This window comes from Eschrichtius robustus, chromosome 5 (genome assembly GCF_028021215.1).
Source record: "Eschrichtius robustus isolate mEscRob2 chromosome 5, mEscRob2.pri, whole genome shotgun sequence".
NCBI classification, from domain to species: Eukaryota; Metazoa; Chordata; class Mammalia; order Artiodactyla; family Eschrichtiidae; genus Eschrichtius; species Eschrichtius robustus.
The window spans coordinates 657330-669767 of NC_090828.1; the positions used below are offsets into that span (position 1 = coordinate 657330).

A 12438-nucleotide genomic window follows, 5' to 3' on the forward strand; every position below is an offset into this window, starting at 1 on the left:
TCATCTTTATGCGCGTGTGTGCACACGTGTGCGTGCGTGTTTTGTGGGTGCATGTGTGTGTGCCGTGTCTGTGTGCGTGTGCATTCACACTCTCAGGAAAAGATGCGTTTCTGTAGCCATGGTAACAGCTCACCAGCGCCGCTTTAAACCTATTTGATAGAAGGCAGCTTGCCTCTGTGGACCTGCCTCTGTGGACCTGCCTCTGTGGACCTGTGGAAGCCGGCAGAGGGGCCGCTCCTGTTTGGAAGCCAGCCAAGCAGCGCCAGACTGTCACCGTGAGGCCGCCACCCGGCTGTCCTGACCTCCATGGGCAAGAAACTCTTCAGACAACGAACGCCGTCTGGGCCTTTGACAAGCCACTGGGCATCTGTGTATGTTATGCACGTACAACAGAGGTGTGCACACCTGGGGTGTGTACACATGGGTGGGCCTGGCCGTGTGTCTGTGTGCAGGCGCGTGCCAGGCTCTCCTGGAGCCGGAGCTGGGGACTTTCAGTTCCAGGGCCCAGCGTCTCTGTCCCAGGGCCTGGCGTCTCTGCTGAGTGCACCTGCTTTCCCGAACTGCCCTCTTCAGTGGCTGTCAGCCCTCGCTACCATATCACAGCCATCGGGATCCCCGAAAGGCCAGAAGCCCAGGGGGCAGGCATGGGCCTCCCCAGCTGGCTGTGACGTGGGCTGAGAGCTGAGGGCCGCCATCCGGACTGAAGGCTGAGGGCGCTTTGGGCAGCGTGTGGCTTTGGGCAGCGTGGTCCCCACGCCCAAGGAGGACGCAGCCCAGTTCTGGAGGAAGGTTTGGCAAAGTCATGTGACCACACCTGTGAGCCACACTGTTTCCATCGTACAGGGCAGCTTTGCAGCCCCTCCCTGCACCAGGCTGTCAAGTGGATCCAAACCCGGAAGGGGAGGGGTCTTGGCCCCAATCCCACGGTGTGTATGTCTGCCAACTCTTAAGGCAGCTCTGGAAGGGAGCGCAGCCGGCTGTGGGCCGGGGAGGGCAGGCAGCGAGGGCGGCAGGGGGTCCCTTCATGCCTGAAGGACAGGAAACAGAACACGAGGTGGAGGGAAAGCCGTGTGGTCAAAACCAACCAGGACACCGTGATGCTGGGACAGCCAGGCCGACAGCGGAAGGGGTTTGCCACGCATGGAAGCAACAAGGAGGAAGCGTCCAGGATACAAGCACCAGCACCGATGAGAAAATGCGCCCAGCATTGCTATTGGTGGACGGCCTGATAGCAAAAGGTGCAAAAGACACGAAAAGACCGTTCGCAGTACTGGAAGCACAAAGAGCCCATAAACATGCAAAAAATGCTCCATCTCTTTAGGAATCAGGGAAAATGTGAATTAAAACTGCAGCGAGACACCACTGTACACCCACCAGGTTGTAAGAATTGACAACACCAGGTGTTGAGGGCAGTTCCCGCTGTTGGCGGTGCAACGTGCCTGGGGACTGGTGTGGCCCTGCACCGCGCCAGCGACCCTACACTTAGGAGACAGCCCTGCGAGGGCACGGCACAGGTGCACACGAGAGCATGTACAGCAGCCGATCTTCATAATAGCCCCAAACTGGGAAGAAGTCAAGTGTCTGTCCACACAAGGACAGAGAGGAAGACAGTGGCTTCTCCACAGCAAGGACAGTGGCCAAGTGGCAGCTGTACCAGCGATGCAGGCGGGCCTCGTGAACACTATGTCAGGAGTGACACTGAGTCCTTCCATCAAGTTCGAACAGACAAAACCAAGCTGTATTGTTTGGTGACGTGAAATGGGGGCAAAAGTGATAAAAAAAAAAAAAACACACACGAATGTGATTAACGTAAAATTCAGGATTGGTTACTCTGATGGCAGAGCCTGTTCCTGGGGAACAGAGGAAGCCGGTAGGAAAGGAGGGTGGAGGGTGCGGGAGACCGAGGGGATCTAAGTGATACCAACTGTTATAACCGACCTACTGCATGTGAAAGGACTTCTTCAGCTGTTCAATTCTATAAAAACACAGTTATGATTACAAATGTCACCCCTAGACAAAAGCTTTAACGTTGGAGGTGGGACAGATGAACGGAAGGTGGCTTCTGAGCTTTCAGGTGGCCTGAGGGCTTTGGCCTCCTGCGATGGGTGGATATTATACTGGCCTGTGGTTAATGGTCCCATGGGGTGCTCGCTGAAGGGTGAGGCCCCCAGCAGGACCTTGGGGCTTGATTTGTTCCAAGCCTCGGGACACCATGCCCTCAGGTCTTGTGGGGCAAGGTCACTGAACGCACGCTGAGCCTGGGGCTCCCCAGCCACCCGACGTACCTGGTCCACAGGTACGGGACGCCCAGGCTCCCGGTGGGCAGTAGGAGCTAGGCACCGGCTGCTCCTCTGTGTCTCCCTCCCAGGCCCTCCCTGGTCCTTGTTGGGGTGGGAGGACTCAGGAGAGCTTCCGGGACAGCCCTGCATTGGACCACGGGGGAAACTGAGCCCTGGAGAGGGCCTGGGGTCTGCCCTCTGGCTCCCCTGTGGCCCCCATCCCTGCAGAGTGAGCCCCACACTCCTCAGGAGTCTATGTGGGTCTTGAAGGACGCTGAGAGTGAGTCACATCGGCCTTAGCTCCCTGCCGTAGAGACTGTAAAAGCTGGACAAAGCATAGGAAGCAGTGGATGCCGGGCTAAGGCCCTCGAGAGAAGGGAAGCATTCGCTTCATCTCTCTCCCTAATGGCGTTTTCCACCCTGCAGGGCCGGGCCACAGAGCCCAGAGGGAGCAGAGGCATTGCCGGGTGAGGGGTGGAGGTCAGAATCAGGGGCTGCTAAGGGGCCTTGGGCTTGAGGGGAGTTGCGTGGAGAGGATGGAGACACAGGTCTGTGAGGAGATCCGGGGGTCCTTGGAGCTGCTGACTCGTTCACGCCCAGAGGCGGCTGCTGCAGGCTGACGGCTAACAGAGACTCAGGAAGCACAGAGCTGGAGCTCCAGCCACACAGGGAGGAGGGAGACTGTCGGCCACTCTGGCTTTCCAGCTGAGCCTCCTGGGCGATACGACAGGGGTGAGGACTGCACCTTCGGGATGAGTGCAGAACTGAAGCGGGCCGGAGCTGACACCTGAAACCAAGCTCAGACCCATCAAGGTGACCTGCCAGTAATTGGACCACCTGCCAGAACAAAGCTCAACACTGTACAGGAAGGTGACAGAGTCAACAGAGACCCAGAGGTGAACCATACGGTGGAGCTAGCAGAAAAGGCGTAAAACAATGACAGTTATTAAGTTAAAAGAGAAAAAAAGGGTACAGAATGGACACAATGGTCCGATTAACAACTGGAATATTTTGAGAGAGAATTAGAATCTATGAAAAGGAATCAAATGAACATTCTGAAATAGCAAAGCAGAGACTTCCCTGGTGGTCTGGTGGTTAAGACTCCATGCTTCCACTGCAGGGGGTGCTAGTTCGATCCTTGGTTGGGGAACTAATAAGATCCCGCATGCCGTGTGGTGCAGCCAAAAATAAAAAATAAAATAAAATAAAATAGCAAAACACAGCATATGAAATTAAGAACTCATTGGACGTGTTTAATAGTAGACTAGACTCAACAGAAGACAGGATTGCTGAACTTAAGGATAGACCAGTAGAAAAAATGGAGTTCAGAGCAAAAAGAATGGCATGAACAGAACAGGGTACAAAAAGGATAGGGTCATGGTCAAAGGCCCAACAGACTGTAATCTGAGAACCAGGAGAGAGTAGGAAAGAAGCAATCTTTGAACAAGAATGTTCAAGAATTTCCAAATCTGATGAAATAAATCAGTCCAAAGATTCAAAAAGCTCAGTGAGCTCCAAACAGGATTAAAAAACTAGGAAATCATTGTACAGCATACCTTTGCTGTATTAAAGATAAAGAGAAATCTTAAAAGCAGCAAGAAAAAAAACCATATTATTTTCAGGGGAAAAATAATAAAACAGGCACATGATTTCTCAACTGAAACAACGGAGGCCAAAAGACAATGGAATGGCATCTTTAAAGGGTAGGGGAAAATACTGCAAACTAAAATTCTTTATCCAGTGGAAATGTTCTTCAGAAATGAAGGTTAAGTGAAGATATTCTCAGACAATCAAAATCTGAGAGATTTAGTCCCAGACACATGCTCTACAGGAAATACTAAAGGGAATTCTTCAGGCTGAAGGGAATACTCTCAGGTGCAAGTGCAGATGTGCAAGAACAAATGAACAGACCAAGAGGATAAATAAACAGGTAAATGTAAAAGTAAAACTCTCTCTATTTACAGATGGCATGATCTTGTGTATAGAAAATCCAAAAGAAGTCACTACGAACGCTATTAGAACTAATAACAGGTTTGGCAAGTTTGCAGGATACAAAATTACATACAAAACAACTGTATTTCTATACACTAGCAATAAGCAAGCTGAAAATAAAACAAAGAAAAACAATTCCATTTATAACAGGTCCCCCCCAAAAAACCTGAACAAATTTAACAACAAAAAAAAGTGTAAGATGTATACACTGAAAAGTACCAAATATTGTTGAAATAAGTTGAAGAAGCACTAACAAGATAAATGCAAAAATATCCCATGTGCATGAATGAGAGGACTTAACATTGTGAAGACAGCAATACTCCCCAGATTGATCTACAGATTCAACACAGTCCCTATCAAAATCTTAGCTTTTTTTTTTTTTGCAGAAATTGACGAGTTTAAAATTCATATGGAAACACGTGAGACCCAGAATAGTCAAAACAATGTAGAAAAAGGAGAACAAAATTTTAGGACTCACAATGTTTGATTTCAAAACTCATTACAAAGATAGGATAATCAAGACAGAGTAGCACCAGCATAAGGACAGACATATAGATCCACGGAATATATTTGAGATTTCGAAAATAAACCCATATATTTTATTGTCATTTTTTAAAACAAAGAGGCCAACAATTCAATGGGAAAAGAATAGTGATTTCAACAAATGATGCTGGGACAAGTGAATTTTCACAAGCAAAAGAATGAATTTGGACCCTTACTTCACACCATATACAAAAATTAACTCAAAGTGGAGTTAAGACGGTAAATTAATAAAATATCTATACCCCAATTAAAGAAAAAAAGAAAAGAATGGGATGTGTTTGTATGTACTGATGTGAAGAGCTTTCTAAAATTTTGTGAAGAACAAAAAACAACAGCAGAAATCTATCTACTTTAAAAACATCTACATAAGTGTGTGTATGTGTAAAAAAAAAAAAAAAGATAAGTTAAAGATCACAGACCTAAGGTTTTTTTTTGTTTTGTTCTCAGTTTTTTTTTTTGGCCACACCACGCAGCTTGTGGGATCTCAGTTCCCCGAACAGGGATTGAACCCAGGCCCTCGGAAGTGAGAGCGCAGAGTCCTAACTGCTAGACCGCCAGGGAATTCCCCAGACCTAAGTATAAGGACTAAAATGATAAAACTTTTTAGGAAAAAACATAGCTGTAAGTCTTAATGACCTGGTTTAGGCAATGATTTCTTAGATACGACACCAAAAGCAAGGCAATAAAAGAGAAGATTGGTAAGATGGTCTTCATCAAAATTAAAGACCTATCTGCTTCAAAGCACATCATCAAGAAAGTGAAAAAGGCAACCCATAGACTGGGAGAAAAAACATGTATGCAAATCATGTATCTGATAAGGGACTTGTATCCAGAACATGAAAGAACTTTTACAATTCAATGATAAAAAGACAAACCACCCAATTTAAAAAAAAAAAAAATTTATTTATTTATTTATTTTTGGCAGTGCTGGGTCTTCGTTGCTGCGCGCGGGCTTTCTCTAGTTGCGGCGAGCGGGGGCTACTCTTCATTGCGGTGCGCGGGCTTCTCATTGTGGTGGCTTTTCTTGCTGCGAAGCATGGGCTCTAGGCGCACGGGCTTCAGTAGTTGCAGCACGTGAGCTCAGTAGCTGTGGCTCGAGGGCTCTAGAGCGCAGGCTCAGTAGTTGTGGCGCACGGGCTTAGTTGCTCCACGGCATGTGGGATCTTCCTGGACTAGGGCTCGAACCCATGTCCCCTGCCTTGGCAGGTGGATTCTTAACCACTGCGCCACCAGGGAAGTCCCACAACCCAATTTTTAAATGGGCAAAGGGTTTGAACAGACATTTCTCTAGAGAAGACATACAGATTGGCAATAACCCTATGAAAACATGCTCAGTACCATCAGTCATTAGGGGAATACAAATCAAAACCACAGTGACATACCGCCCAACAGCCACTAGGACAACTGTAATACCAAGACCGACAATAAGAAGTGTTGGATGGAATGTGGAGAAATTGGAACCTCATTCATTGCTAGTGGTTTGTAAAATGGCGCAGTCACTTTGGAAAACAGCTTGACGGTTCCTCAGAATGTTAAACATCGAGTTACCATATGACCTGGAAATTCCACTCAGTGGTATACGTCCCCACACCCCGAATGAACACTTACATTAACACAAAATCTTGTACGTGATCTCATTGCTCCATGAATCACAATAACCCCCAACATGGAAACAACACAAATGTTTGTCATCACTACTTTTGGGTATAAACTTAGAAGTGGGATTGCCGGATCATACGGTAATTCTGTGTTTAATTTTTTGAGGAACCGCCATACCGTTCTCCACCGCAGCCGCGCCATTTCACCTTCCCGGAGGCAGGGCACGAGGGTTCCAGTTTCTCCACGGCCTCCCCGGCACTTGTTTTCTGTCTTTTTGTTGTCGTTTAACCATCCTAACGGGTGCGAGGTTAGGGCATCTACTTTTAGCACGGGTCTTTCCGGTGCTGCGTGGAGAGCAGGGTTGGCAGGTGGGCACTGGGAGCCCAGGTGGGCACTGGTGCAGAACTCAGGGGAGATTACGGTGGCTCGGGGCAGACAGGAGCCGCGGGGCGGGGAGTGAGAAGTGGATCCGATCCACTTTGAAGGTAGAGAAAGCGTGGGGCACAGGAGAGCAGAGTCTGAGGTGACTTGGAGTTTGTCCCGAGGCCAGAGCAGGAGGGAGGCGGTCGCCCGCTCTGCCCTCGAGCCCTCTTCAGCTCCCCCCCGTCAGTAGGGACCCCCTTTCCTGCTGTGTGCTGTTCACCCCGCCCTCCGGCACAGCGGCTGGCACCAGAGCTGTCTCCGGAGATGGTGCTGGGTGAGGGAGGGGAGGCCTGGCTCCTGAGGACGGTGACCCGGGCCCCGTCCTCCCGCTGCCACCCCTGGGCGCCCCATCTGTGTCCCCAGCCCCAGTACCAACATAGGCACGGCTGGCAGATGCTGGGAGGGGCTCACCGATCCAGGGCTTGGCGGGGCTTCCCACCCTGCCGGTGGCTGCCTGGCGTCCAGCTGGCTGGAAGGAAGGGGGAGGGGTGAGCCCCAGAGGGGCTCACGGCACAGGTGCATCCGGGGGTAAGGCCAGCCCCGGGCCTCTCCAGCCTCTCCGGGGGCTTCCACGGGCCACTGTGCACCTGGGCTGTGGGCAGCACGGGCAGGACCCGGGGCGCCCACCGTGCTGGCCTCCAGAGGCTGGAGAAGAGCTGGACGGCCCCTAAGTGCCCTTCGGATAGGCCAGAGGTGGTCACGGCGCCCAGAGGGTGGAATCCTTCTGCGTTTCTGGATGTTCCAGGTGAGTGTTTCCCCCGAGGCTGTGTTTTGGGGCAGCAGGAAGGGAGGCACCTGTGTCCACTCTCAGGCCGCGGGGGCGGGGGTGGAGGGCGGCAGCTGGAGGTTTGAGGCCCCGGAGGACCAGGGAAGAGGAACCTCCCTGGCGGGGACTCCAGGGTCTGGGACCCGGAATCTTCCTCAACAGCCTCACTTGGGGTGTCTGTGGCCCCCCAGGGACAGGGGTGGGAACCCTAGAGATGGACTTGGACAAAGGGGGCCCACAACAGGCTGCCCGGAGGGAGTCTCCTGCAGGCCCCAGGAGGTGTGTTCTTCTCCAGGTTTGACCCGGGGACAAAGGTTGAACATGAGTGAGCCTGAGGCCGGGCTGAGGCCCTCAGGATCCTTGGGGCCTCACAGAGTGGCTGACCTGGGCCCCGGGGGTCGGCTGGACCCTGAGACAAGGTGGGGCCGGGTGTTCTCACCCAAGCACACTTTATCAAAAGCGTCTGTACTCACCTGGGCCCAGGGTGACCTAACCCGAACCCCGTCACTAATTGTGGTCCTAACTCTAACCCTAACCTTAACCTAAGTCCTACCCTACGAATAACCTCACGCACACAGAGCGCTGAGCCTCACCCTCACCTAGCCATCTGGAGCGCACCCACGCTCGGACCCTGACCCTAATCCTAAAGCCCATCTCCGCCCTCTGGGGGTGAGGGCGTTCCCTCCCTGTCACTTCTGTGTTCTGACAAATTGGCAAATGCAGAATGAAGCAGACACAACCCAACAAGCACCCACGATCTCTACCCAGACCCAGCACTGGCCACCTCTGCCGTGCTTACGGTTCCGTTTTTAGGCAATTGCGTCACCCTGGTGCGTTGCTCTGTGTCCCCTTCCTTCCCCCCTCGCTGGGGGCCCCCCCCCCCGGCCCCGCCCAGCCTGTCCTGAGGGGTTTCTGCTCATCCCTCAAGGGTTAAGGGCACCTCCCTCTTCCCTTCGCTGGGGCAGGGGAGGGTTTGGGGGTCGCTGGGGGACGCAGGAGGGAAGACACAGTTGGCGTGCATCCAACCCACCAAGGGCTTGGGGCTGTTGCCTCCCAGGTCCCTGCGTCCACCTCCTAAATCGAGAGCAGACTGAGCCCGGACCTGGGGAGGGAAGGACGGGGAGGAGTTGCCTCTGAGGCGTTGGCTGTGCTCCCGTAAGGGTCCCCCTTCTCTGCCCCGGGGCCACGTCGATCAGGACGGCACTGTCCTCTTCCCGGGCCCATCCCGCTTCCCGGGCCCGTCCTGCAGCATCGCGCTGCTGCATCCCGCCAGGGCCAGGGTGGGCACAGGTGGGGTAGGAGCGGCACATGGGGCCCGGTCCCTGTCTCACCGCACAGTCCGCAGCGAGCTCACTTCAGAGGGGAGGACGGAGCTTGGAGCAGGGCTGGGTCCGGCCTGAGCAGAGGAAGCCGCCCTAGATTGGGCCCCGACTCCAGACCAGGGAGAGAGGGAGCACAGGGAGGCTGGCCCCGCAGCCGTCTGTCTGTCCACCTGCCCAGGGAGTGCCCGCCTCCCCCTCCGCGTGGCAGGGCCTGGGAAGGGCCGAGGGTGGGCTCGGAGTGCAGACCCCTCCTCCTCCTCCTCGCCTGCAGGGGGGGAACAGACAACCCTTTAATAGAGACAGGGCCGCGGCTCCTCCTGGGGGATCCTGGGCCAGAGGGGAGGACCGTCTGGCCATGTTGACCCTGCGTCGTCCTTCCTGCCGGCCTCTGGATCCCTCTGCGGGGAGGACGGACACCGCTGTTGCGGCTGCCGGGTCGGCAGAGTGGGGCAGAGGGCGAGGGGAGGCCTGTGGCCGGGAGGGCTGCTGGTGGCCGGGAGGGTGCGAGGGTGGGAGGGCCACAGGAGCTGGGGCGGCTGCCATTTAGCCCAGAGAACCCGAGGCCTGGAGGAGCAGACGGGAGCCCGCACCAGGCCCCAGATGCCCCTGAGCCAGTGAAAGTCCTCGGAGTTGCGAGTGGGCCGGCCGTCCCGCTGTGGCAAGGGGGCGGGCTGGGCCGGGGTCTTTGTCCGCGCTCTGCGCCGGGGGGACAGGGACCGACCGAGGCCGCCCCGCCCGCGAAGGCCCCGAAGTGAGCTGGTCTGCAGTGCATCCAGCGGGCACGTGGGCGACCGCGGTTCCCCAGGGCTGGGGTGCCCTCCCCGAAGCCACCCGGAGCACCTGGCCCTTCTCACCCCCCAGGGCCCGGAGCAGATGCCGCGCCAGGCCCGGGGGCCTGTGGAGCCCTGACGGGCCAGGTGTTTGCCCAGCCTCCCTGGGTCCGTCTCCCCCCTTCCTCTGGCGACCCATGCGTGGCAGAACGGGCTCCCACCTGGCACAGCGGCTTCCGGAAGAGGCCTCCAAGGTCATGGCCAACCTCCCAGCACCAGCCTGGTCTGGCAGCCAAGACTGGGTCAGCCCTGAGGGCAGAGAGCTGGGAGGGACCCTGTCCTCACGGCCCTGCCCCCATGGCCGTTCCCCTCGTGCCCTTGGCTGCCTGTGGAATTCCCTGAGTCTAACCTTTATCCTGGCTGGAGCCCCTGACCCCGGCACCCCAGGACAGGACCGGGAGGCACGCGGTCGAGGAGGAGGAATCCGGCAGAGGGCAGCCTCAGGCCGACCCTGCGGGGCTTGCGGCAGGAGGGCGTGGCCAAGCTCCCCAGCCTGGGCAGCTGGACACTCTCCTCTGGCTGCCGCTGCGAAGGTCGGTCCCGGAAGAGGCCAACCCGCAGGGCCCCAGGCTCTCCGCCCTCGGTGGCACAGCGGCTCTGGTGGCCCCGGCACTGTCTGCTCAAGAAGCGCAGTGGCAGCCGGTTGCTGGAGGCGAGTGCACAGCTCAGCTGGAGCCCTCGGAGGGGCACGCGCGCCTACAAAGGCACACATGCCCTGCATATAATTTTTTACTTTTCACTTTATACAATGTATTACGGTTTGAAATTTTTTCAAGTTGCATTACTTTTGCAGTTAAAAAAAAAAAATTAGGACTTCCCTGGTGGCGCAGTGGTTAAGAATCCACCTGCCAATGCAAGGGACACAGGTTTGAGCCCTGGTCCGGGAAGATCCCACATGCCGTGGAGCAACTAAGCCCGTGTGCCACACCTACTGAGCCTGTGGTCTGGAGCCCGCAAGCCACAACTACTGAGCGCGTATACCACAACTACTGAGCCTGCGCTCTAGAGCCCACGTGCCACAACTACTGAGCCTACGTGCCACAACTACTGAGCCTGCACGACTAGAGCCCGGGCTCCGCAACGAAGAGTAGCCCCGCTCGCCGCAGCTAGAGAAAGCCCGCCAGCAGCAACGAAGACCCAAAGCAGCCAAAAATAAATAAATTTATTAAAATAAATAAACTTCTAAAAAATAGTCTATTAATAAAAAATAAAAATATATTATTAAAAAAAAAAATTTAAGCAAGAAGCAAGCAAGCTACAATTAGCACAGCTGTATTGCTGGGTCCCAGGTGCTAGGAAGGGCCTGGGCCCAGGAGCCGCTGCTATACTAGCTTTATCTGACCATAACTTTTAATATATGTTTATATAATATTCAGAAATACATTAGTTAAAAAAAGAAAAGCCTCCAACTACTGTGGCTTTGTGGCTTTGACACCAGACCTTTGTGTGGCTTAACCCAAAAGGTCTTCTTCCTCACCTCATAAGAAGTAGGGAGGTGCTGGCACCTGAGTGGGTTCAGTGGCTCAAGGGTGTCAGGGCCAGAGCCCTTGCCTGTGGCTGCGGGATTGCTGTGGCAGGTCCAGCCACCGCGTCCACGTTCAAGGTACTATGCTAGCTGCACCTGCCCTTCTTCTCGGGAAAGCAGGTGTCATCAGCTAAGCACGAGTCTCAGGCCACCCCCGGCCATGAGGCAGTCTGGAAGGGTAAGAGATCCATCCAGGTGGCTTGGAACAAATGCACCTCATCCTTGGGGGTGGACACATTGCTGGTTCTGGGCAAAACCACTGAGGTGAGTGCCCACTGTAGTGACTGCCAGCTGGGAAGGACCCCGTCCTCCTAACACTTGCCTGCTCTGCACATAGCCTGAGGGGTGGACCATGGATGCTGAAGGCTTCCTGTGCCCAGACGAGCTACCGTGCTTGCACAGCGTGCTCCCTGCCCCCAGGACCCTCCCCCGCTTCCCCCAAACCTCCTCCTTGCACAAAGGGAGCACCCTCCTCCAGGCAGCCCCCCAGCCTGCTCACCAGCCATCTGCCGCCATCCTGCCTGCTTGTCTCTGGCTGCACAGGGCACTTCCATCCCCGCAGCCTCCACCCCGGTCCAGTGTGTCTGCATGCCTGTCCCCTGCCCCCCGCCCCCCGTCCCCTATCTCTCCTTCGGCCACCCTGGGACCCTACCCCCACTCCCCATCCCCCCTGGTTCTTCCTGCCAAGCGCCCCAAGCCCAGAGCTGGGGGTTTTCAGGGCTCCTTCGCCCTCACCCGACCCCCTTCCAGGCTGCTCTGGCTACGGCTTCACTCTCCGCCCCCCTCCCCACCTCTGCTGCCCCTTCTCAGGTCCCCGCCCCCTCCCCGAGTGCTGGTCTTCTCTTCAGGGTCACCCACTCCTGCCGTTAAATGACTCCTCAGTGAGCCTGTCCAAAACGCTCTGCTTTCTTCCAAAGCACGGGTCACCTTCCAACTACGTAACTGTCGTATTACGGTTATTGTTTAACCTACAGCCACTGTATGTGAAGTTCACGAGGGCAGGAATTTAAAAACCTCTGTCGCGATGTCTCCCAAGTGCCCAAGAGAGGGGCTGGCACAGAGCAGGTGCCGAGTGCCTGCTGAGGGACGAAGGACAGATCCCCCACAGAAGCTGCCTCCTTCCCTTGGCTTATCGTCAGCGCTGTCACCCTGCTGGCCG

The 12438-nt window shown here is 54.9% G+C and overlaps 1 protein-coding gene across 1 annotated transcript in view; it reads right to left on the reverse strand.

The window, feature by feature from the left end:
• Nucleotides 1-11833, reverse strand: part of ANO7 (anoctamin 7) — a 29829-nt gene extending 17996 nt beyond the window's left edge. The window contains 12 exon segments of the mRNA XM_068545401.1: nucleotides 594-779; nucleotides 1174-1225; nucleotides 2866-2993; nucleotides 6591-6757; nucleotides 7248-7305; nucleotides 8734-8780; nucleotides 8783-8924; nucleotides 9515-9685; nucleotides 9916-10003; nucleotides 10137-10400; nucleotides 11232-11259; nucleotides 11779-11833. Coding sequence (XP_068401502.1) covers nucleotides 594-779; nucleotides 1174-1225; nucleotides 2866-2993; nucleotides 6591-6757; nucleotides 7248-7305; nucleotides 8734-8780; nucleotides 8783-8924; nucleotides 9515-9685; nucleotides 9916-10003; nucleotides 10137-10400; nucleotides 11232-11259; nucleotides 11779-11833 — 1386 coding nt within the window.
• Between the last annotated feature and the right edge of the window lie 605 nt (nucleotides 11834-12438).